Raw genomic sequence first — 24039 nt, 5'->3', positions numbered from 1 at the left:
AAAATGTCAAGTTTTGGAGTCTAAGTTCTTCATTTGCTTTTCATGTACTGATTTGTGCGGTGTGGTGTATTTTAACTGTCTAGATCATCATTATAAGTTCTAAGTGAGGGACCATGTATGAAGTTCCTTTGCATGTTTTGATGTAGTCACATATCTTTATTGCTAGCTCTGGCTATGGAAGTATTGAAGTGAAATCTGGGAGGCATAAGACCAAGAGGTGTGGACTGGACTCTGACATGGCTCTGGGATAGTCTTCTGCCCCTGCCCTGTGTGGTCATGGCAGGTTCTCATGTATGTTCTTCCTACCCACAGTGTTGGCCACTGTCCACATGAAGAATATAAAGAAAGAAACATATGAGGACCTCAAATCTATTCAGGTGCCTTTCAGACACAACAGATGCCTGTTCTTGCCCCATCCTTGACTTCTTGTCTTACTTATTGAGAAAAATCTTAGTACTAATTAGTTTAGTTATAGTTGCAATCTGCAGTGTCCTTCGGTGTCTATTTTAGGTGGATTTAGGTTCAAATTGTATAAATGCAGAACACTTGGTTCACAGGCCATAGTGTTGGAGTGTTATAATCCTAACTTTTGTTCACTCTGATTTGTAGGACATTGCTCAAAGCTAGCGTTTGTCATAATCCTCCTACTGATGTTGCCACTGGGTCATTGAACATTTTTTTAAAAGCCAGTTATTTTTATTTACTTTTAATTTGTGTACATGTGAGGGGGGCATGTGCACATGAGTGCAGGTACCCACAGACACCAGAGACATCAGATGTAGTTGGAGTTGAACTTACAGGCAGTTGTCAGCCACTCAATGTAGGTTCTGAGAATTAAACTCTGGTCTTTTACAAGAGTGTTATGTATTTTTTTAAAAAAAATTTATTTATTTTATGTATATGAGTACACTGTAGATGTACAGATGATTGTGAGCCATCATGTGTTTCTGGGAATTGAATTCAGAACCTCTGCTTGCTCCAGCCCCACTTGCTCCGGCCCAAAGACTAAAGATTTATTTATTATTATATATTATTTATTATTATATGTAAGCACACTGTAGCTGTCTTCAGACACCCCAGAAGAGGGTGTCATATCTCATTACAGATGGTTGTGAGCCACCATGTGGTTGCTGGGATTTGAACTCAGGGCCTTTGGAAGAGCAGTCAGTGCTTTTAACCACTGAGTCATCTCTCCACCCCCTGTCACTGAACATTTTGAATTCTTCTTCTGTGTCAGGTGTTTCTTACTAAATCTCTACTCTGGTCATCAAGGGAATGAAAAGATTTCTTTTTTCTTTTCTTTTCTTTTCTTTTCTTTTCTTTTTTTTTTAAAACAAATTTCCAGCTTTTACTTTTAGGATATATTGAAATGGAAATATTGAAATGATGGTGTCCTCCCTCCACGCCCCCCAGAAAACTTGAAACAGATGACCAATAAAACCACATGGAGAGACTATGTGACCGGGAAGATCATGTGAGAGTTGGAGTATAGGACTCAGCGCTCTGAGATGTGGCAGGGGTGCTTTCAGTTCAAGGAGAAAGGGCACTCCGGAGCTCTGGGTGTTCCCTTGTAGGCAGTTCAGGGCTTCAGAATTGCAAAGGAGCACCCCAAATTAACACTTGTTTTGTTTTCCTTCAGGGTAGAAGCCCTATTCTGATGACGGTATATACAGCCAACTCTTTTGACACATGGGGATCTCTGCACCAGACTGGAGATGCGCATAGTGAGTCCTCCTTCCTGGACTTTTCAGGGAAATGTGAGAAGTGCAGTGGCACTGGGCCGCTCTTTCCTTGCTCACCAGTGACCTTGAGGTTTAGAGACAAGGCTCCCAGATGTTGTTTCATATAAGCATCAGTCTGGATAAGTAGATGGCTCCACGACATCTGTTCGGAAGGAGAGGTCACAGAGCACGAACACTTCTGGGGGGTCGCTGCAATAGGAACTTAAGTTTCTGTAGTTTTCATTATAAATACACTTCTCCAAGGCTAGAAAAGTAATGAGAACACATTGTTCAGTGAGACAGAGTACGACAATGAAGGTGTGCTGGGTATGGAAGTAGGTAGTGTTATAGCCCCAGCTCATTTGATTTTAATTCTTTCGCTTTCCCCGGAGAATTGCTGATGGTCATTTAAACGGAGTTGAAGGTAAAGGTGACTGTTGCCACCATTTCGGATAAGTCACTGTGGGAAAAGCTCGTAAGTGCTTTAGAAAGAGTAAGCTGGAAGTAGGTATGCCTCTAAAAAGTCATGAGCGGGGAGTCCCGGAGTCCGAATTCGGAGGCCCCAGTCTGTAGTCCCAGGCGAAAGAAGATTTAAATACAAGGCCATGGCTAAACATCTGAAGTTCATTGCCAGGACTGTGATGGTTCAGGAGGGGAACGTGGAAGGTGCCTACAGGACCCTGAACAGAATGCTCACCACCAATGGGCTTACAGAAGTCATAAAGCGACGACGCTACTACGAGAAGCCTTGCCGCCGCTGCCAGCGGAAGAGCTATGAAACATGCCGGAGGATCTACAAAGTGGAAGTGGCTCGAAAGATTAACTTCTTGATGCGAAAGAACCGTGCAGACCCGTGGCTGGGCTGCTGAGGCGTAGGCTAGGCACACACACGAGTTCTATGTCCCTTCCTTTATCCAGCCAAGTTCTGTTCCTTTTCTCTACAATAAACTCCATCACAAGTGAACAAGGAGGCGTGCACATACAGAAGCTATCTTATTGGCCCACAGCGGACCCTGTCTTTGATTAAAATGAAAATAAAGAATGAAACAAATGGAAAAAAAGTCATGAGCAATGTTTGATATACACAGTTTGTGTGCTAGAAACAAGAAAGATTCATCCAAATATAAAACCTAGAGAAAGAAGTAATGAGTGACTTTGGATTTTGAAAACAAACACCACCAACGACTTCAGTCAGTCCTGGCTCATCTAACGTGTTTTTCTGGGGTTGAGCTCTAAGCAGATCTTGAAGATTTCAGGTCGAGGTAGTTTGAAAATCTATGAGCTGTGAATTCTTAAATCCTAGTCTCTCTCTCCTTTCTCCCTGTCTTGCTCTCTGCAGTGCTGATGAAGGATGTACGTGAGATGTTCTATCTTGGGTTTTCCTTCAACTTCTACATGTTCCAAGGTGGTACCAACTTTGGCTTAATCGGTGGAGCTCAGTCTTCGGAGGGTTACAAGCCTGTAGTAACCAGCTATGGCGAGTATTGGTCCCCAGAATCAACCTCCAACCTAGATTGTCCCATCGTTGAGTCTAGAACATAGAAGATTAGGGAACTCTCTGGAACTGTTTAGCTGTCTTGACTTTAATGTGTGCTGGGAAGTGAGGATTTGGTATTTGTTCATGACCCCACTAGATATCGGTGTCTTGGTTTTCTGGGGCTTTGTGAGCAGATGGGTTTGTAACTTTAGTCTTGCTTATCTGCTACATGGAACCTTGCTTTAAAAAAATGTTCTATGCAAAGTCTGTTGCTTTGGATTTTCTAAGAACACCATAAAATGTAGCCTCCAAATCTCCCAAGAGACCAAGTAGGAAATTAAGGGTGAAATAAAGCTAATGTTCATTTAGAAATATGAGGTCTTATTTTCCTCCATATCATTACCATACTCAATTTTTTAAAAATGTAATTTTCTGACAGGTGTGTCATGGTTTTTATTTGTGTCTTCCTAATGAGTAATGATTTTGATGATCTTTCCATTTGTTGATTTGCCACTTGTTCGTTTTTTTTTTTTATTTTTTTATTTTTTGGTGAAGTATCTATGCATATCTTTGTTCCAGTTTTTTGTTTTTGTTTTTTAAAAAGGGCAACTTTTTTTTTCAATTTTGAAAAATTTTAAAAACTATGGATAAAAGGCCTTTGTCAAGTATATGTTTTGTAAATGTTTTCTCACAGTATGTAGCTTGACCTTTATTACCTTCATAGTGTGTTTTGAAGATCAGAAATTTAAAATTTTAATAAAAGTATTAATTTATTAAAAATAAAAGAAATTGGATAGGAAGGATAAGCCGCTGCTTTGGAGGGTCACAGATTGTTCCTGGGGCATACTGCAGTCGCTCACATAGATGCAGTTTGTCTCCTGTTAACAATCCCCACCCTCATCAAAGCATGATGATCATCAGGTGATGCCTCTTGGTTTGGACCAATGGACATATAAAATTCCCTTATCACATAGCCAAAGGGGCCCCACCATTCAGGTTACTAATTTTTTTTTCTTTCCCCTCTTTAGGGGAAAAGAGCCAATCCTAAGGTGTTCTTGGGGGAAATGACACATTTGTCTGTTTTCTTTAGACTACAATGCACTGGTGTCAGAAGGTGGAGAATACACACCCGGGTACCAGGAGTTTCAACGTTTTTTCCATTCTTTTACAGGTACTCAGACTCAGCAGCAACTTTAGTCTGAAGTGTGATCTCCAGGGGGAGATAAGGGAGTGGAGACATTTTGGGGAGAAATCCAATTTGTTTCATTTTGTCATGGGCGTTGGAAATGTATGAGATAGAGGGTCTACTCTCGTGTGCTCAGCACAGGACCATGTTGCTTGGCCTTGGCTCTGCCTGCAATCCTCTAAAACTTCTAAAAGCTACAGGCCCCAGCTCCCCTTCTGCACTCTTCAGTAAGCATGACTTGGCTGGGGTGAGGAAGAAAGGGCAAACCGTGAAAACATGTGCATATGTGGCTGGGAGATTCTCTCGATCTAACAGCCAAGGTCGACGTGCTCCTTTTTCTAAGAAAATAGAGAGTACTTCCTCGGATGTGTAAGGATATGAGAGGACCCGTACTCAGTTAGCACCTGCCTTAATTCTTCCTGGAATTAGGAAGTTAGGGCTACATGGCTGGGTCCTTCGTTTGTGGAGGCTATGGGATAGCAGGGAACTTGGTGTTTTCCAGTGGGGTTGTGATAGATCCTAGGATTGCCAGTTGTGTGCTTTTCATTGCAGATACTAACTTGACTGTTCAACCAAAAGCTACACGGATGTTTGCCTATCAGCCAGTGACATTGTTACATTTCATGACCCTGTGGGAATTCCTGCCCTATCTGGTTAAGGTAGGTGTTTCTTGGGTATAGACACATGGTATCACTTTAGGAAAAAAGGGATAGGAAATAAAGAGATAGTTCAAAGACCAAGGAGTAGAAGATTAGGGAACCAAAGTAATCCTTGGAAGTCTTAGTCCCTCTTCAAGTTTTACACTTAGGAATAGGAAACCAATTGTAAGAGCTCAGATTAGACTAAATTTGGGAAGACTGAGGTGGAAATGAAACAAGCCAAGCCATGCGTTGATGAAATAAGCCAACACTTCATGAAACAAATGCCTTGGAAATATTTTAATTCTGCAATTCCCTCTGAATTTATTACCTCTAATTGTTCTACAGAAAGGTTTTCATCGCCTTTTTACTTTTACGTACAGTTTATACAGGAAAAGAATGAGTTCAAATATTTTCGTTAATCAAACAAATGGGTTCATATGTCTTCCAAAGGTTCAGCAGGGTTTTTTTGTTTGTTTGTTGGTTGGTTGGTTTTGCTACTGTGGTTCTTTGTATGGTAAGTAAACATTTAAGATCTAGATTGTTGTATGCCATCATAGTCTCTTTGACACTCACATCGACCCATTGTGGTCCATCAGGACCCCTTCTGGTTGGCTCTTGTGTCTCCTTGACAGGACACCCATAGCTGTCAACATCTTTGCTGTTTTGTTCCCCTGGAGGATTTAGACTGTGTGGCTCCTCAGATTTAGAATAGTTTGTTTTTCTGAGGGGCTCTGAAGGGTTTTTGTTGTTGTTCTATGCATAATGTGTATAGGTGTGTGCTTGTATGTATATGGGCACATGTATGTGGGTACATGTGAATGTATTTACACATATGTGTGCATATATGTTAAGGCTCAAAGTGCCATATGCTTCTCTTTCTCTCTCTCTCTCTCTCTCTCTCTCTCTCTCTCTCTCTCTCTCTCTTTTCATATGCTTCTCTTGATCATTCTGTACTTAAAAAAAAATTGAGGCAGAGTCTCTCTTCACCGAATTTGGAAGTCATCAGTTCTGGCTAATCTCTCTGGTTACATGCCTCAGGAATCCTATTTCTGCCTCCCAACTACTAATTACAGACACATAGCACAATGCATGCGCTTCGCTTGATTTCAGCTTTTTGTTTAAATCATCAGAATAATTCACTGGCTGGATGTGCAGTAAACTCTGAGATTGGTGGGAAAGCCAAAAAGTTAATTTAAATGTTATGGTTAAACCTGATTGTCCTTGTGTGGTCCTTTTCAGTATTCCTGTTTGCATGTGTGTTGGGAGCATCTCCCTGGAGAAGTGGGCCACGGTTCCTGGTTCAGAGATTCTTTCCTCTAGCCTGAGCCTTTAACATGTTTGTAACTCCTATCCTTGCCACAGACAACCAAGTCTTCCAAGCCTCTATCCATGGAGCAGCTGCGGGTGAATGAAGGGAGTGGCCAGTCCTTTGGGTATATACTTTATGAGACCGTCATCTTCAATGGAGGCCTCCTCACATCAAGGGGTCATATTCGAGACCGGGGGCAGGTAGGGAACAATTTGTAGTTCCTAGTGGAACTTATATGTTGATATCATCCTATGATACTGAGGTAAATGTCTAAGTGCGAGAGTCAAATCATTTGACCACCAAAAAATTATTGCTGTTGATTATCATCTGTCCTTTTAGTGAAATATTTTATACATAGACATCCCTAGGCATATACTGCTGAATGCTATAGGAGCTGATAGTGATCTTAAATCCAGAAGGTACTTCATTCAGTAGTCCCTATATTTATCATGTATCAACTCCTAATGTTAATATAGCATATGAAAAGTAGGGTTTTTTTTGTCATTTAAGTCTTAAAAATCTAGCTGAGATATGTGTTCCAAATAGAAAATCCTCAGGACAGGTGTACAACTGGAAGTCTCAGTGCAGAAGCTGAAGGTTCCATTCCACTCCAAGTTACAAGCTCTTCTAAGGGTTCTCTCTCTCTCTCTCTCTCTCTCTCTCTCTCTCTCTCTCTCTCTCTCTCCTCTTCATCTTTTCTATATCACCTTTCCCCAAGACTTCAGGTTGGGTATTCCTAGTCCAAAGCCTAAGATGCTCAGTGACAATATGATAATGCTCAAAAAATTTCAGGTGCAACTGGGGAAATAATACAGAGGGTAAAGCGTTTGCGGCACAAATCTGAGGACCTTAACTCAGATTCCCAGCGCCTATATAAAAAGTCAAGCATGGTCCCACATGTCTGTCATACCAGCTCAGGGGACTGACAATTGGAAGATCCTAGGAGCCCAGTGATCAGCCAGTCAACCCAGCTTGCTCAAGGTCCATTAAAGAGATCCTACCTTAAAAAATAAGGTGATGAGTGACTGGGGATACACAATGTCAACCCCTTTCCTCCACAGGCACATGCATGGGTATGTGCACCCCACCATATATATAAATATGTACACACACACACACACACACACACACACACACACACACATGCACACAATTTCAGAGTTTTTTGGGGGGTTGTTTTGTTTTGTTTTACTTTAAAAAATAGACTATTTTATCAATTCTTTGAAGCTATCCACTGTTAATAGTTCCTTTGAACTTCTCTCATTCCCATGCTAGAATATTGACTGGCTTGATTGTCTTTAGGTCTTCTGTAGGCAATTAGAGCTGCTGTGAGCTCATGAGTGCAGCAATCTTGTCACATCTAAGGGACAATGTTTTGACCTGGTCCCCTTGACCTCTGACTCTTAGAATCTTGTCATCCCCTCTCCTAAGATGATCCCTAAGCTTTGGGTGAAGAATGATATAGATGTCCCGTTTGTGGCAGTGGAATCCACAAATACTTATTCTCTGTGTAACCATTGTCCACTGTATGAAGAAACTTCTCTGATGCGCACTGAGGCCTACGCTAACCTATGAGTAGTGGGATATGGATTGAGAGGACAGTTTGATATTGGGTCCATTTAGCAGAAGAATAGTTTACCTGTGGGACCTGTGTGCTCCTGAACCACGGACTATTCACCAGATTTACAATAGCAGATATGTCTCCTCCTCTGGAGCAGGACTTATATCCAACCAGAAAGCAATTGTTTACAACACCCCCCATAATATTCATGCCATTATTGCACTCATGGGCATATCTTGCCATGCTGGTCATTATTGTAGCTCACAGGGTTCTCAGATGAATAATTCTGTTGATGACTAGCCCCCTCCCCCCCTACAGCAGCCTACATGGCAACTTCTTGTACTATGATGATGTAACTTTGTGTGTTTGTTCTTTAAATTGGAGATGTTCAACTTCTAAAGTCTATAGAAATCCAATCTCTGAAAACCTCCCAAATGAAATGATTTTGCCCTAAGCACTTTGGACAAACACTACTCAACCTGCACTTCTGTTTTCCATTTCTTTATTTTTTTTTAGATGGAGCCTAACCTGTGTAGTCCTGGCTGACCTCAAACTCACAGATCCATTTGCCTCTGCCTCCTGAATGCGGGGATTGTGGTGTGAACCATCAGGGCTGATCTTATACTTCCATCTTTTTGGCTGAAGCCCTCTCCCTCCGTTTTTTTCTCTGCACAGACATCTTTCTTACAATGTGGCCTACATTTATCTGTACTTAACATATATTCCATTAGCCTTTTAGACTCCTTTCCCAGGGCACATGGTTGCTTTCCTAAGTCACCCTTGGATTTGCTCCTGGACACACAGCTTCCTGCATATAATCTCGGCTCACATGTTCCTTTTACCTTTTCTGTGTTCTGTATTTTTGCCTGGCCCCTGTGTGGTGCAGTATGTGAGTTCTCACCCTTTTTCATCTGCAGGCCACTGCTGTCTTAGTCAGTGTCTTGCTTCTTCTTTTGAAAATATACAGCTGGTCTTCCTGCTTCAGACCCTCCCATCATTCTACCCTCTTCTCTTCCTTGTCACCCCTCAGAGTGTCATGGGTCTTCTGGCCAGCATAACCATTTTATCCTACTTCTCTGCCTCCAGTTGACTCCACAAACCACTGGCAGCCTGAATGTGGCCTGTTCTTCCACAGCAGTCTGCTCTCAGCATCATGGTTATGGTGCAATATATTGTGATTATTTGGGGGTCTCTTGATGCTGTGCAACCTGTTTTCCAGAAAGACATTTAAAAAGATGGCTTTCAATAAATGACCATACGACATAACTTCGGTGATTAGACTCTGGTAATCTCACATTAAGAATACTTTGGTTGTTGATTCTTAAGGATTTTTATTGTTATGGTTTCCTAGCCAAATCACACTTGAAAAATTGCGATTCAGCCTGCAGTGGTGGTGCATGCTATTAACCCCAGCACTTGGGAGGCAGAGGTAGGCAGATCTTTGAATTTGAGGTCAGCTTGGTCTCCAGCAAATTCTAGGGCAACCAGGGCTCTACAGAGAAACCCTGTCTTGAAAAAACAAAACAAAATAACAACAATAAAAAAGTAAATAAATAAAGTTTGTGTTTTTGTGGTGTGTAGTTTTAAAATGATCCAGGCTGAATCTGGCTATGGCCGACATCGGCAGTCTCTGTCTGTTCCTAGCCTGGTGCATAGCCCGAGACTGAGACAGTATGTTTCTCCTAGTCAAGGCCTCTCTTCAGAATGCCAGCTCTGCCTCTCCAAAGCTCTGAGGTTGCTCTCTTGCTCTCTTCCAACCCACAGCCAGCTGTGGGCAAGCTCTCACCAGCCTACGCTCTCCTCTGTGGTTACTTCTCCTCTGCTTCTCTGTCCTTTGCCCAGTTCTGCTCCAGCTATGTTCTCTCCCTCCTGCCCACCTAAGTTGCTACGAATGGAAAACACCAGACAACCAAAGTTTAAAATCAACAGATGACACAACCACTGGGGGTGGAATCTATCATCCTAAACTCAAATCTTCCGGTGGTGGAGGTCGCCCCCGAGTCTGACAGTTCTCCGACTACATCCTGCCACCTCTCACTCCTGCCTCACCATTAAAAAAGGTCGTTTCCTCCTCCCACATAATCTCTTCCTTTCTCAGACCTGGAAGGCCCAGTTCCTTCTTTTCACTCAGAAATTAGCTTCTTGTCTTTATTAGCCAATCAATTAATTAGGGGGAAATTCCCCTACATGATTACATGATTTAAGTTAATTAATCTAGGAAGCAAATTATTTTTATGTGGTCTTTCCTGACTAGTACAACTGTGCCAGGTGGTTTAATCTAGTGGTTAATCAATATAATAGGTCTATTAGTTTGCATTTCTGTTACTACCATAAACCTCAAGACATAAAACAGCTTTTTGGAAAGGAAAGGGTTTATTTGGCTTACAGACTACAGTCCATCATTGTGGGAATCTCAAGGCAAGAACTGGCTTGCTGCCTGCAGCTTACTCAGTCTTCTTTAACTACCCAGGACCACCTGGCAAAGTGTGGAACCACCCTCAGGGCCTTAACTCTCACATACCAATCATGAATTAATAAGATTCCCCACAGGCTTGCTTACAGGCCAATCTGTCCGAGACCTTTTCTCAATTGATGGGGGACTCTTCCCAAGTGACCCTAGTTTGTCAAGCTGACAAAACACTACCAGCAGAGTAGGTAATAGTAAAGAGGCAGGGGTGGGGGTGGGATGGGGGAGTGTGGGCATTACACGTAGATCATCCCTAAAATCAGTTCAAATGCAGTAGTAGGCTCTCCAGATACAACCTGGGAGCATGTAGAAGAATTGAACCCCTTGAAATGTTAAACCCTTGGGATAAGGCAGATACACACAGAACAGTTGCTGTCCCTCAGTTCCTCTCCTTCCCTTTGCCATCATTTCCTTGATGTTTATTAATCCTTCCTTCTGCTCTAGTTTCCTGCAGGTCTTTTAAACATTGTTCCCTACTTGCTCTATGGTTGATCTAGGGTCCAGTTTTCATTGAGGATTCTATGCCAGGCTGCATTCTGTGCATCCTCTCATTGTATTACTTTAACCTGTTCTTTGTGAACTCCCGAGTCTATGCGGTACTGGGAGACATGGAGTTCATTCTACCTCTGGTCTTGCTCTGTTTTTTGCATTTTCAATATTGTTTTCCTTTTTTTTTTTTTTAAATGAGGACCTAACAGTGTCTCTTCTCTCTCTGGCAGGTGTTTTTGGATAACATGTATATAGGACTCCTGGATCAATCCAACAGTGAGCTGCTTCTTTACAAAGATGTATATAACATTTAATGTGTAACGTTCTAGTTCCAGCTAGGCTTGGGCCTGAGGGTTAGTGAGGCCTTATTATAGATTATTTCCATTCCCTCTGCCCTTGGTTTGCTCCATGCAGAGCAGCCCAGCAATTGCAGGGAGGGTTGTATACGTCTTGGCGGTACTGGTGAATGTTCTTTGAGTGGGTACCACACTCCCTCTTGAGGATTCCCTGTTCCGAGCGCTCTGGCTTGGTTCCCAGTCCCAAGAGTATTCTCGTTTAAATGTTAAGGTGCCTGTTTCTAGAAAGAAAGGGGGCAAGCTGGGGTACTAGGGCTTGCCTGTCCCATAGCTAGAGACCTACAAGGTTCTGAGGCCTAAAGTCTGCAAGCCACCTGTTCATGTCCTGTCTGAGCTCCAGGAAGGCCTGGAAGGTCTAAGGGGGGTGTCAAGTGATGCTGACTCTGGTCTGTGTTGAATAGCTCTCCAAGAAAAGTCAGATTCTCAGGATCCTGGTGGAGAACCAAGGCCGACTCACTTCCGGGCAGGATATCAACAAGGAGAGAAAAGGTGGGCTCCGGAAGAGAGAAGCTGAGATAGTGTAGCCAGACTGCTACTGCTCTTCCCCAGGCCAAGGGCAGCTGGGGCCAGGCGTGGGTTTGGGAAAGAGAGCACAATTTCTTGGCCGAGAGTCATCACTGTAGAGAAACTGTGATATTTTTGTGTTGTGTAGTTGCTAGGCAAGACCTGTCATACTGCCACACATGTTGGTAAAGGGTTTGAAAGTGGTACCAGCAGGAGAAAGCTCTGGTGATGTCCCTAGTTGGGGTTCCTCTCTTGGGATATAACGTCTTCATTCCCAGGATCCCAGGGCTTATATGTGTTTGGCTTGGGCCCAGTACTCCTGAGCAGAGCCACACACTGTTTTTCTATCTTAAGTGCTTGGGCCCAGTACTCCTGAGCAGAGCCACACACTGTTTTTCTATCTTTAGTGTTTTGACAAACCTGAGTATTGGGGCTAGCCTGAAGCTTCGTGTTGGCCAGATCTGTAGCAACTGCCATGATTCTGTGCTGTTAATGGGGATTATGAGGCACCCTCTCTGAGTGTACACTTATGAGGATAATGCCTGTGCAGGACACGGGCTTAGGTACCTTACTGGTAGAACGTGCCTAGCATGCTTGAAGCCTATTGAGCCTTGGTAGGTCAATCTTCAGCACCAACAAGGGGAAGCAAGGGGCCCATGGGAGGTTATAGAAACCTTCTAGCCAGCTGAGACCCAGAAAACACCTTCCTTCAGGGAGATCCCTGACTACAACCAGAGCATCCTTCTGCCTTTCTGGCCTCCTTTATAATCCCTCTCATTACCACCCCACAGGTTTAACTGGAGACATCTATCTAGACAAGTCTCCACTGAGACCATTTAAAATCTACAGCCTGGAAATGAAAAATATATTCATACAAAGGTGGGTGCCTTACCTTCAGGGTGACTAAAGGTTAGGTAAGGGTGGTGGAGGATTTTGCCCAGCATGTGTGAGGCACTTAGTTTAGTTACCACCCTGCAGATAAACAAAATAAAATAAAATATAACACAGAGAGGTGAACCTGCAGAGCTGGAAGCATGCCCAGAGGTCTCTAAGTGACTTCAGCCTTTGGTTTTCTGATGACGGGCGGGGGGCGGAGGGAACGGAAAATAAAAAAAGTCCTGAGACTCAAAGAAATGATGCCAAGCTTCCCAGCATAATGATTGTCCCTCATCCACCAGTTAAACCTGCTGTATCACGTATCTGAGGGTATAGCTGCTACAGCAGCAGGGGTCGGGTGGCAGCGTTCAAAGAAGAGGCCGACTTCAGAGGCCACACGTAGCATGTTAAAAGAGAAGTACAGCTTCTCACTGGCTCTCGGTTCTCTCTCAGGGAATTTCCCAAGTTCTGGCAAACAGTGACAAGTCAAGTCCAGGGACCTGCCTTTTTCCTCAGTTACTTGAAAGCCGGGGATCCTCCCCAGGACACCTTCATGAAAATACAGGTTAGTGCGCCATTTTTCTCCTGCTCATGGGCCCCAGCCCCCTCCCCAAGAACCTAAAGAAAATCCCCCCAGTGTGTGAGTCTTGTCCTGTGGCAGAAAGACAAGCTACCCCCAGTCACAGTCACATCCTGAAGGCTTTCCTCTCTGAGGAGTGTTAGGACAGGGCAAGGAAAGCGAATAGAGGCAACAGAAGCATGGGCCAGTGAACCTGGCTGGTGCATGCACTGTAGCAGGGATTTAGTGAGTGTGACCTATTAGTCCTCATACACAACCCTGGATGTAGAGACCTGTACCACTGTGATGAGTTCACCACCCGTGGCACGTCATCCAGGGCACCTTGGCTGCCATTCCCAACATTCTACAGTTTGAGTGTTTTGATGATTACTGGATTATAAGTGGGCATCCTCTCTGCTGACTTGGGTCAGACCTGGGGAAATGAGATGGAATTAGATTCTTCCTTGAGGCCTGATGCTGAGCTGCCTCCAAAGCAAGGCACTGGCACAGACTGAAGAGCACCATCCCACCCATGGCTCTTGTTGTTAATCCATCCTGTCTTGGTCTATGCTAAGGATTGGTGTGTCATTGGGATAGGGGGTCTATCTGTTATGATAGAAAGCTTTTCATCTAGAAGTTAGATCCTGAAACATCACAATATTTTTCAGGGCTGGGGAAAAGGTGTCATATCCATCAATGGAAGAAGCCTAGGACGATACTGGAACATTGGCCCCCAGGAAACTATCTTTGTCCCTGGCTCCTGGCTTCAACCTGGAGTTAATAAGGTGAATTTTCCCCATGTCCTCTGTTTCCTAGTTCACTTTCTTTTCACTCTGCTCTGACTTCAGAGGGAGAACTTGAATCATCTGACTGATTTACTTTCTTCTTTGTGTAGATCATAATGTTTGAGGAATTGAGAGGTGGCGTAAAGATCCTCTTCACAAACAAGGCTCAACTAGGTATGCATCTGGGAACATCTTTAGCCCTTGTACAGTAGATGAACTTTCTATTATGCTTACACAGCTCCATTCATCCTTCCCATTTTAAGATGACATAATTAGTCCTCTCCTCAAACAGCCTCATCCAGCCCCCTTGGTCTTCCTTTCTGATGATCCCACTGTGTTTTGGGTCCAAGTCTCATTGCAAGGCAACCTCAGCATCTTCCACTTCTGACCTTTTCTAAAATGAACCTCCTCCCTATGGCCCTTTCTCAGGTTGCTGTGTTAGAGAATTCCCAGGTTCTCTTTCAAGTGCCCTTTAGCCAGTTTTCATAGTAAGGAATGCATGGAACGCCAGGCCCAAATTGCAGAGTGTCTATATTTGTACTTACCAAGCAGCTACTTTCTGGATACCTAGCCATCCTAGGGCCTTTTTTGGTAGTAAGAGTCAGACGTTCATTTGTGCTCTGACACTCTTTCCTTCCTCATGGCTGGCAATCAAGCCTGAGACCTTCTGTATTCCATGCAAGTGTTCTGTCACTGAGCCACAACCCAGCCCCAGAGAGCCTTATGGAGACACACTTGTCTCACTTCAGTAAAGTCTTTTTGGGCCATATAAGCACGCTTTCTAGTCCCCATAGGTCACAGTTTTACCCTCTTTGGGATGGAGATGTAGCACACAGTATGCTAATCAGATTTTGTTTTTCAGGATATTGAATCTCAAGAAATGTGATATAAGCTAGAAGAAGGAATCCCATCTGCAGTGGTACTGGGTGTAATCCATCAGTCCTGACCCATAGGTGCATCTACACTGGCTTCATTTTCCACCCATGCCAGGCTTGGGTTCCACCATCCACCTCCTCACTTGATGGCAAACTCAGCTTTTGATTCATTAGCTCACCTGTTTCTGATGCTCACAACAAAATGGGCTTTACTGTACACTTTCTTTGTCACAAAAGCTCTTTGACCACCAAAAAATTGGGGGATAAAAAAGCAAGAAGATGTGCAGAATAATTGGCATTGCAAATGTAAATCTGAAGTGGAAACAAATGGTGTGTTTCCAAATAAATAAATCAGAAACTGCAGGCAGTGACAGGCAGCTATCATATCTGGTTTCTGGATTTAGAGTCAATGATGCTTTCCTTTATTTTTCCAGTGGTTTACTCTAGGGAACCAATCAGCTTATTGGACCTCTTTCCAGACCACTGGTGAGGAATTACTTTGGGGTGTGGACATCCCCCTTTCATGATGCTCCTGTGAAGCCTTTACTAAACAGAATGAGGACTTCTTTATAGCTTATAGATAGAACACCTCTCCCCTGGTCTTCCTTTGCCAATATACTCTAGCCTTTCTCCAAAGTCATGAGCAATTATACAGAATTGCATGTAACAGGCAGTAGAGAGCTGCTGGTACCCCTCCATGAAGAGCACAAACAGTCCAGAAGCCCAAATGAGACCATCCTTTTACAAGAGGATACAGCCTAACTCATCTAGATGGCAGTTACTTAGCTTGGAAGAGAGTCACTCACAACCTGTCTCTGTTTCTTTTCCTGTTGCTGTTCCAAACTGCCCTGACCAAAGCAACTTCGGGGAAAACAGCTCACAGGTGCAGTCCATCATGGCAGGGAAGTCCAACCACCAAGAGCTTGAAGCAGCTGGTCACATCTCATCTGCAGCCAGGATGCAGATATGCCAGCATAGTGATAGTAGTGCACACATTTAATTCCAGGACTCAGGAGGCAGAGGAAGGTGAATCTCTATGGGTTTGAGGTTAGCCTGATCTACATAATGAGTTCCAGGTCAGCCAGCGTTATGTAGAGATATCCTGTCTCAAAAACAGAACAAACAAACAAAAATACAAAACAAAGCAAAAAAAACAAGAAAGAAACACAAACAAGCAAGAAAGCAAAAAGAAACAGAGAGAAATGAATGCAATCATGATAGTACTCAGTATTCATTCTGCGTTTTATAAGCTTAGCATCCTCTGCCCAGAGATTGATTCCTCCCACAATCAAGATGGCTCTTCCTATATTAATTAACACAATCAAGAGAAGTGCCCCCAGGCATGAACAGAGGCCTATCTCCCAGGGGATTGTAGATTCTGTCAACTTAACAATTGACACTAACCATCACAGTACCATGGTATGTACTGGGGTCACTGATTGCATACAGAGGAAGATGGAGCGAGAGTTCACCCCTCTGTCTGCTTTCTGACTGTGCACATCTGAGCAGTTGTCTAATTCTCCTGATGATACAGAGAAAGTCGATTCTCATGGGTGTATGTTCCCTGGAGTGATGTACAGTGCCCTCAAACATAAACAGAATCAACCTTTATCTCTTTAAGTTGTTTTCATCAGGTACCTTGTCAGAGCAATGAGAAAAGTAACGGATATCCTCCTGACAGCTCCAATAAGAGTAGACACCTAAAATCACACAGGGCGAGCCAGAGGAAGCACTTGCCTCCTTTCTTTGCTGTCTCAGTGGACCTCATGTAGATAAATGTCTAATAGGACTTTGGCTACAGCCACCAGGTTTTTCAGCCTAGACACAGACACAAAGACTAATAGACAAATACATAAAATGACACAGGAAGAAACATTGAGTCAGAATGTATTCTTGTACAGACTGATGGTATCACTGCTTTATGGTATGATTAAGGGGAAGGCTTTTATGAGAGAGAGAGAGAGAGAGAGAGAGAGAGAGAGAGAGAGAGAGAGAGAGAGAGATCATTGCCATAAGTCTGGACTTGAGTATGAAAGAAGCAGGAACAGAACAAAGAGAGATGGAGTGTGAGAGAACAGAGGGAGAGTAAGGGGGAAGAGAGGAAGAGAGAGGGGAGGAGAGAGAAAGGAGAGAGAGAAAGGAGAAAAAAAAAAGAGAGAGAGAGAGAGAGAGAGAGAGAGAGAGAGAGAGAGAGAGAGGATAGAAAGAAAGACAGAAAGAAGCAAGTTAATAAGTAAAATGGGTAGCTGAAGGAAAATAAGTTTGTGAGTTGAGTTGAGGAAGTTTAGGGGAGGAAAGGGGATGAGAAGGGCTAAGATGCTCCTGGAAAGGACTTTGAAATCTGTAACACACACACGAACTTGTGATACTGAAGGAACTTGGAGGCCAGCATACACCTTGATATGCCAATAGACACCACAGATAATAATTTGTCCCTTCTGCCTTTTGGAATTTGGGGAAATGAAGTTTTCTTTGGGCCCAATAAGTATTAGATAAGTCATTGTATGTTTATTGAAAAACATGCCAGACAAAATTCTCTTAAGGAGATACCAATTGGCTGAAATCAACCAATTAGAAAGAAAGAATCAGAAAAACTAAGAACTGGTTTGAGAAAAATCAACAAGATAGATAAACCCTTAGCCAAACTAACTAAATGGCATACACAGTATATAAATTAACCAAATCAGAAATGAAAAGGGAGACATAACAGCCGAAACTAAGGAAATTAAAAAAAAAAATCAGATCCTACAACAGCTATATCAACAAAGCTAGAAAATTTAGATGAAATGGATATTTTTCTAGACAGATACCAGGTACCAAAGTGAAATCAGGTGCAGATAAACCATCTCAACAGTTCATAACCCCTAAGGAAAGAGAAGCAGTAATTAAAGATCTCCCAACAAAAAATAAATGTGCAGAATTTATGTTTAGTGAAGAATTCTATCAGACCTTCAGAAAAGAACTAATACTTCTCAAACTATTCCACAAAATAGAAACAGGAATACTGCATAATTCATTCTATGAAGCCACAGTTACGTCGATACCTAAGCCATACAAAGACCTAACAAAGAAAGAGAACTTCAGACCAATTTTGTTTATGAATATCAATGCAAAAATATTCAATAAAATTCTCATGAACCAAATACAAGAACACATCAAAATTAACATTCATGATGATCAAGTAGGCTTTATCTCAGAGATGCTGGGATGGTTCAATATAGGGAAATTCATCAATGTATTCCACTATATAAACAACCTCAAAGAAAAAAAATCACATGATCATCTCATTAGATGCTGAAAAAACTTTTGACAAACTACAACATCCTTTATGTTAAAGGTCTTGGAAAGATTAGGACTTCAAGGCACATACCTAAACATATGAAAATCAATATACAGCAAGCCAACAGCCAACATCAAATTAAATGGAAAGAAACTTGAAGCAATCGCACTAAAATCAGGAACAGGACAAGGCTGCCCACTCTCTCCCTATTTTTTCAATGTACTATTCAAACTTCTAGCCAAAGCAATTAGACTCCAAAAGGAGGTCTAGGGAATACAAATCAGAAAGGAAGAAGTCAAAATATCACTATTTGCAGATGATATGATAGTATATATAAGCAACCCCAAAAATTCTACCAGAGAACCTCTAAACCTGACAAACAACTTTAGCAAAGTGTCTGGATATAAAATTAATTCAGACAAATCAGTGGCCTTCCTTTACACAAAGGATAAATGGACTGAGAAAGAAATTAGGGAAACAACATCCTTCACGATACTCACAAATAATATAACATACCTTGGTGTGACTCTAACCAAGCAAGTGAAAGATCTGTATGACAAGAACTTCAAGACTCTGAAGAAAGAAATCGAAGATCTCAGAAGATGGAAAGATCGATCTCCCATGCTCATGGATTGGCAGGATTAATATAGTAAACATGGCCATCCTGCCAAAAGCTATCTACCTATTCAATGCAATCCCCATTGAAATTCCATCTCAATTCTTCACCTAGTTAGAAAGGGCAATTTGCAAATTCATCTGGAATAACAAAATACCCACGATAGCAAAAACTATCCTCAACAATAAAAGAACTTCTGAGGGAATCACCATCCCTTACCTCAAGCTATACTACAGAGCAATTGTAATAAAAACTGCATGGTATTGGTACAGTGAGAGGCAGGTAGATCAATGGAATAGAACTGAAGACCCAGAAATGAACGTGCACACCGATGGTCACTTGATCTTTGACAAAGGAGCTAAAATCATCCAGTGGAAAAAAGACAGAATTTTCAACAAATGGTGCTGGCTCAATTGGCAGTTATCATGTAGAAGAAGGCAAATCGATCCATTCTTATCTCCTTGTACAAAGCTCAAGTCCAAGTGAATCAAGGACCTTCACATAAAACCAGATACACTGAATCTTATAGAAGAGAAAGTGGGGGAAAGCCTTGAACATAGGGGAACAGGGGAAAAGTTACTGAACAGAACACCAATGGCTTGTGATGTAAGATCAAGAATTGACAAATGGGACCTCATAAAATTGCAAAGCTTCTGTAAGGCAAAAGACACTGTCAATAAGACAAAAAAGCCACCAACAGATTGGGAAAAGATCTTCACCCCTACATCTGATAGAGGGCTGATATCCAATATATATAAAGAACTCAAGAATTTAGACTCCAGAGAAACAACCCTATTAAAAATGGGGTACAGAGACAAACAAAGAATTCTCTACTGAGGAATACTGAATGGCTGAGAAGCACTTGACAAAATGTTCAACATCCTTAATCATCAGGGAAATGCAAATCAAAACAACCCTGAGATTCCACCTCATACCAGTCAGAATGGCTAAGATNAAAAATTCAGGTGACAGCAGATGCTGGCGAGGATGTGGAAAAAGAGGAACACTCCTCCATTGTTGGTGGGACTGCAAACTTGTACAACCACTCTGGAAATCAGTCTGGCAGTTTCTCAGAAAATTGGACATAGTACTACCGGAGGACCCAGCAATACCACTTCTGGGCATAAACCAAGAAGATGATCCAAGGTGTAATAAGGACACATGCTCCACTATGTTCATAGCAGCCTTATTTATAATAGCCAGAAGCTGGAAAGGACCCAGATGCCCCTCAATAGAGGAATGGATACAGAAAATGTGGTACACTTATTGAGTACTACTCAGCTATTAAAAACAATGAATTCATGAAATTCTTAGGCAAATGGATGGATCTGGAGGATATCATGCTGAGTAAGGTAACCCAATCACAAAAGAACACACATGATATGCACTCACTAATAAGTGGATATTAGCTCAGAAGCCCAGAAGCTCAGAATGCCCACGATACAATTCACAAATCACATGAAACTCAAGAAGGAAGACCATAGTGTGGATACTTTGATCCATCTTAGAAAGGGGGAACAAAACACCCATGGAAGGAGTTACAGAGACAAAGTGTGGAGTAGAGACTGAATAAATGACCATCTAGAGACTGACTCACCTGGAGAGCCATCCCATATACAACCACCAAACCCAGACACTGTTGTGGATTCCAACAAGTGCTTGCTAACAGGAGTCTGATATAGCTCTCTCATGAGTGACTATGCCAGTGCCTGATAAATACAGAAGTGGATGCTCACAGCCATCCATTGCACTGAGCATAGGGTCCCCAATGAAGGAGCTAGAGAAAGGACCTAAGGAGCTGAATGGGGTTTGCAGCCCCATAGGAAGAACAACAATATGAATTAGCCAGTACCCCCAGGGACTAAACCACCAAAAACACACATGGTGGGACTCATGGCTCTAGCTGCATATGCAGCAGAGGATGTCCTAGTTGGATATCAATGTGGGGAGAGGCCCTTTGTCCTATGAAGGCTCTATGCCTCAGTGTGGGGGAATGCCACAGCCAGGAAGCAGAAGTGGGTGGGTTGGTGAAGCGGGGTAGGAGGAGGGTATTTTTCAGAGAGGAAATCAGGAAAGGGGATAACATTTTTAATGTAAATAAAGAAAATATCCAATAAATAAAATAAAATAAAATAAAATCTTCTAAAAATAGTGAAAAAACAATTTTCAGCAATAAAAGAACTTGGGGAATCACCATCCCTGACTTCAAGCTGTTCTACAGAGCAATAGTGATAAATCTGCATGGTATTGGTACAGAGACAGACAGGTAGATCAATGGAATAAAATTGAAGACACAGAAATAAACCCACACACCTATGGTCACTTGATATTTGACAAAGAAGCTAAAACCATACAGTGGAAAAAGACAGCATTTTCAACAAATGGTGCTAGTCTAAGTGGTGGTCTGCATGTAGAAGAATGCAAATTGATCCATTTTTATCACATTGTACAAAGCTCAAGTCCAAGTGGATCAAAGACCTCCACATAAAAGCAAATACACTGAATCTAACAGAAGAGAAAGTGAGAAAGATCCTTGAATACATTGGCACAGGGGAAATTTTCCTAAACAGAACACCAAATGACTCAGGCTGTAAGATCAAAAATTTAGAAATGGGACCTCATGAAACTAGAAAGCTTCTGTAAGGCAAAGGACACTGTCAATAGGACAAAATGGCAGTCTACAGATTGGGAAAAAAATCTTTACCAATCCTACATCAGATAGAGGGCTAATATCCAAAATATACAAAGAACTCAAGAAGTTATACTCCATAGATACAAATAACCCTATTAAAGCTAAAGAAAGAATTCTCAACTGAGGTATCTCAAATGACCAAGAAGCACCTAAAGAGATGTTTAACTTCCTTAGTCATCAGGGAAATGCAAATCAAAACGACCCTGAGATTCCACTTGACATCAATCAGCATAGCTAAAAGCAAAAACTCAGATGACAGCAAATGCTGGCACCAGTGGAATGGGAGGTAGTTGGTCCTGTGGAAGCTTGATGCCCTAGAAGAGCAGAATGCTAGAATGCTAGGTGGGAGTGTGTGGGTGGATGGGTAGGCACCCTTTTAGAGACAGAGGAGAAGTGGATGGGGTGGGGTGTTCATGGAGGGGAGACCAGGAACGGGGATAACATTTGAAGGGTAAACACATGCAGACACCAAACCTAGACAATATTTGCAGATGCCAAGAAGTGCTTACTGACAAGAACCTGATTCAGCTGTCTCCTGAGAGGCTCTGCTAGATCCTGACCAATACAAACACAGATGCTCGCAGCCAACGATCAGACTGAGCACAGGGATCCTAGTGGAGGAGTTAGGGGAAAGACTGAAGGAGTTGAAGGGGCCTTATCTGGCATCAGTGGGAAGGGAGGCCCTTGGTCCTGTGAAGGCTCGATGCCCCAGTGTAGAGGAATGCGAGGGCAGTGAGGCAGGAGTGGGTACGTGGGTGGGGGAGCACCTTTGTAGAAGCAGGGTAAGGGGAATAGGATAGGGGTTTGCAGAGGAGAAACCAGGAAAGGGAATAATATTTGAAATGTAAATAAATAAAAGATCCAATAAAAAAATAAATTTAAAATCAACATGGAAAAAAGAAAGGTAAACAAGTAAAATAATTAATAAAAACAACAAACAAACAATAAAAGTGCAAAGGGCCTTACAAATTGAGACGGAAAAAGAAGAGGTTCACTGACTGGAAGACCTCACCATGAGCTTCAGGGCTTATAAGGTCAAGGTATGCATTGCTTTGCCTCCCCAGAGTGATGGAAAGAAGCCAGTGCTGGCCAAAGAAGAAAGATAAGAAAATAGACCCTGGAATAAGGCTGATTCCAGCATGTGTGGTGTAGAGGCTGACAATGTGATCTGTCCATAGTATGACTAAGGGGGAGGTATTTTTTAAAATTGTAGTTATGAGAGAGAGAGAGAGAGAGAGAGAGAGAGAGAGAGAGAGAGAGAGAGCGAGCTAGAGAGAGCAATAGAGAACAATAGAGAGTGAGAATGAGTGAGGAGGGAGAAAGATAGAGAGACAGGGAGACAGTGTGAGAGAGAACAAGAGGAAGCAAGAGAGATCCTGATAGGAGTCATAGGTAGCCATTTGTCACTTCTGCCATAGGTAAGGAACAGACCTTTTTTGGTAGAGGGGACAAATTTCATAAGTTCCTGAGGCCTGCTGATGTTTATCTAACCTCCAGCAATCCTTCTACAGTCCAGGTTGAGCTCATTTCTGGATATTTGGAATGTCTTTGGAGTTTGGGGAACTGGAATTTTCTTTGGACCTAACACATGGTCGCCATTCTTCCTTCTTTCCTTCCTTCCTTTCTCTTTTCTTTTCCATTCTTTTCTTTTACTTGTTCAGGGTGGACTAGCTGCAAGACACCAACATGCAAAAGGTGTTTTCTTCTTATTTGGTTTGACAAAGTTGTAAGAAGAGTTTTTAAAGATAAATGCCTGAGATCTAGTAGCTCCAGAAAGTTAGACTAAGACGCCTGTTCCGGTGTGTTTATGAGAGAGACAGTAATGGCAACTAGCAGGGAAAAGATATTCACATCAAGAACAGGAACAAATACAGGAATCCAGTGACACCCACCTCCTGTCACTGGATTAGAGCTACCTTATGTCTTAGATAAAGGAAGAATTAGGAAGAAGGCATCATCAAGCAATCCTGACACAAGTGAGGTCTCTTTAACCACTATCTCTCAATTCTAGCTTGGAAAAACAAACTGGTACTCTCAGGGTACAGCATGCATATCATGGATAATTGCCCTCACCTTGGGGGTGATCTATTCTGTTACGTGGCTCCTGTTTCTGGAACTCAAGGTGACACCGGGTGTAGGAAAATGACTTATTCATCTTTGGCAAGGTAGTCAAGATGTGATAAAGCTACAGTAACTTGTCTCTTATCTTTACACCTTCAGTGTTAGAGGGGAATGTGTTATGATCCATGGAGTTGGTGCTTTAAAGTCACACTGTATGACAGATATCACATGGAAGGTTGATTGGGGAGGGGCTATACAGAGGCTGCCTCTGGGTAAAGGTGAAGGGAGGAAGAGAAGGTGGAGAGGCGGGACTAGCTTTTTTTTTTTTTTTTTACTGTTATTTTTTTTTATTAGATACTTTCTTCATCTACATTTCAAATGCTATCCCAAAAGTACCCTATACCCTCCCCCTGCCCTGCTCCCCAACCCACCCATTCCTGCTTCCTGGCCCTGGCATTCCTCTGTACTGGGGCACATAACCTTTGCAAGAACAAGGGCCTCTTCTCCAATTGATGGCTGACTAGGCTATCCTCCGATGCATATGCAATTAGAGATACAAGTTCTGAGGGTACTGGTTAGTTCAT

At 42.5% G+C, this 24039-nt stretch overlaps 1 protein-coding gene and 1 pseudogene across 1 annotated transcript in view; both read left to right on the top strand.

Annotated features, from left to right (window-relative positions):
* Positions 1-14143, top strand: part of LOC110327660 (beta-galactosidase-1-like protein 2) — a 29828-nt gene extending 15685 nt beyond the window's left edge. Inside the window, exons 8-19 of the mRNA XM_021206781.1 lie at positions 313-377; positions 1640-1724; positions 3061-3198; positions 4289-4369; positions 4937-5043; positions 6388-6534; positions 11082-11150; positions 11609-11696; positions 12503-12590; positions 13041-13152; positions 13815-13931; positions 14042-14143. Coding sequence (XP_021062440.1) covers positions 313-377; positions 1640-1724; positions 3061-3198; positions 4289-4369; positions 4937-5043; positions 6388-6534; positions 11082-11150; positions 11609-11696; positions 12503-12590; positions 13041-13152; positions 13815-13931; positions 14042-14143 — 1199 coding nt within the window. The remainder of the gene's footprint in view (positions 1-312; positions 378-1639; positions 1725-3060; positions 3199-4288; positions 4370-4936; positions 5044-6387; positions 6535-11081; positions 11151-11608; positions 11697-12502; positions 12591-13040; positions 13153-13814; positions 13932-14041) is intronic.
* Positions 2280-2590, top strand: LOC110328300 (annotated as a pseudogene).
* Positions 14144-24039: the final 9896 nt, after the last annotated feature.

Source organism: Mus pahari, chromosome 10 (assembly GCF_900095145.1).
Source record: "Mus pahari chromosome 10, PAHARI_EIJ_v1.1, whole genome shotgun sequence".
Taxonomy (NCBI): domain Eukaryota; kingdom Metazoa; phylum Chordata; class Mammalia; order Rodentia; family Muridae; genus Mus; species Mus pahari.
The sequence above is the reverse complement of the archived record's forward strand: the minus strand, read 5'-3'. Positions and strand labels throughout refer to the sequence as shown.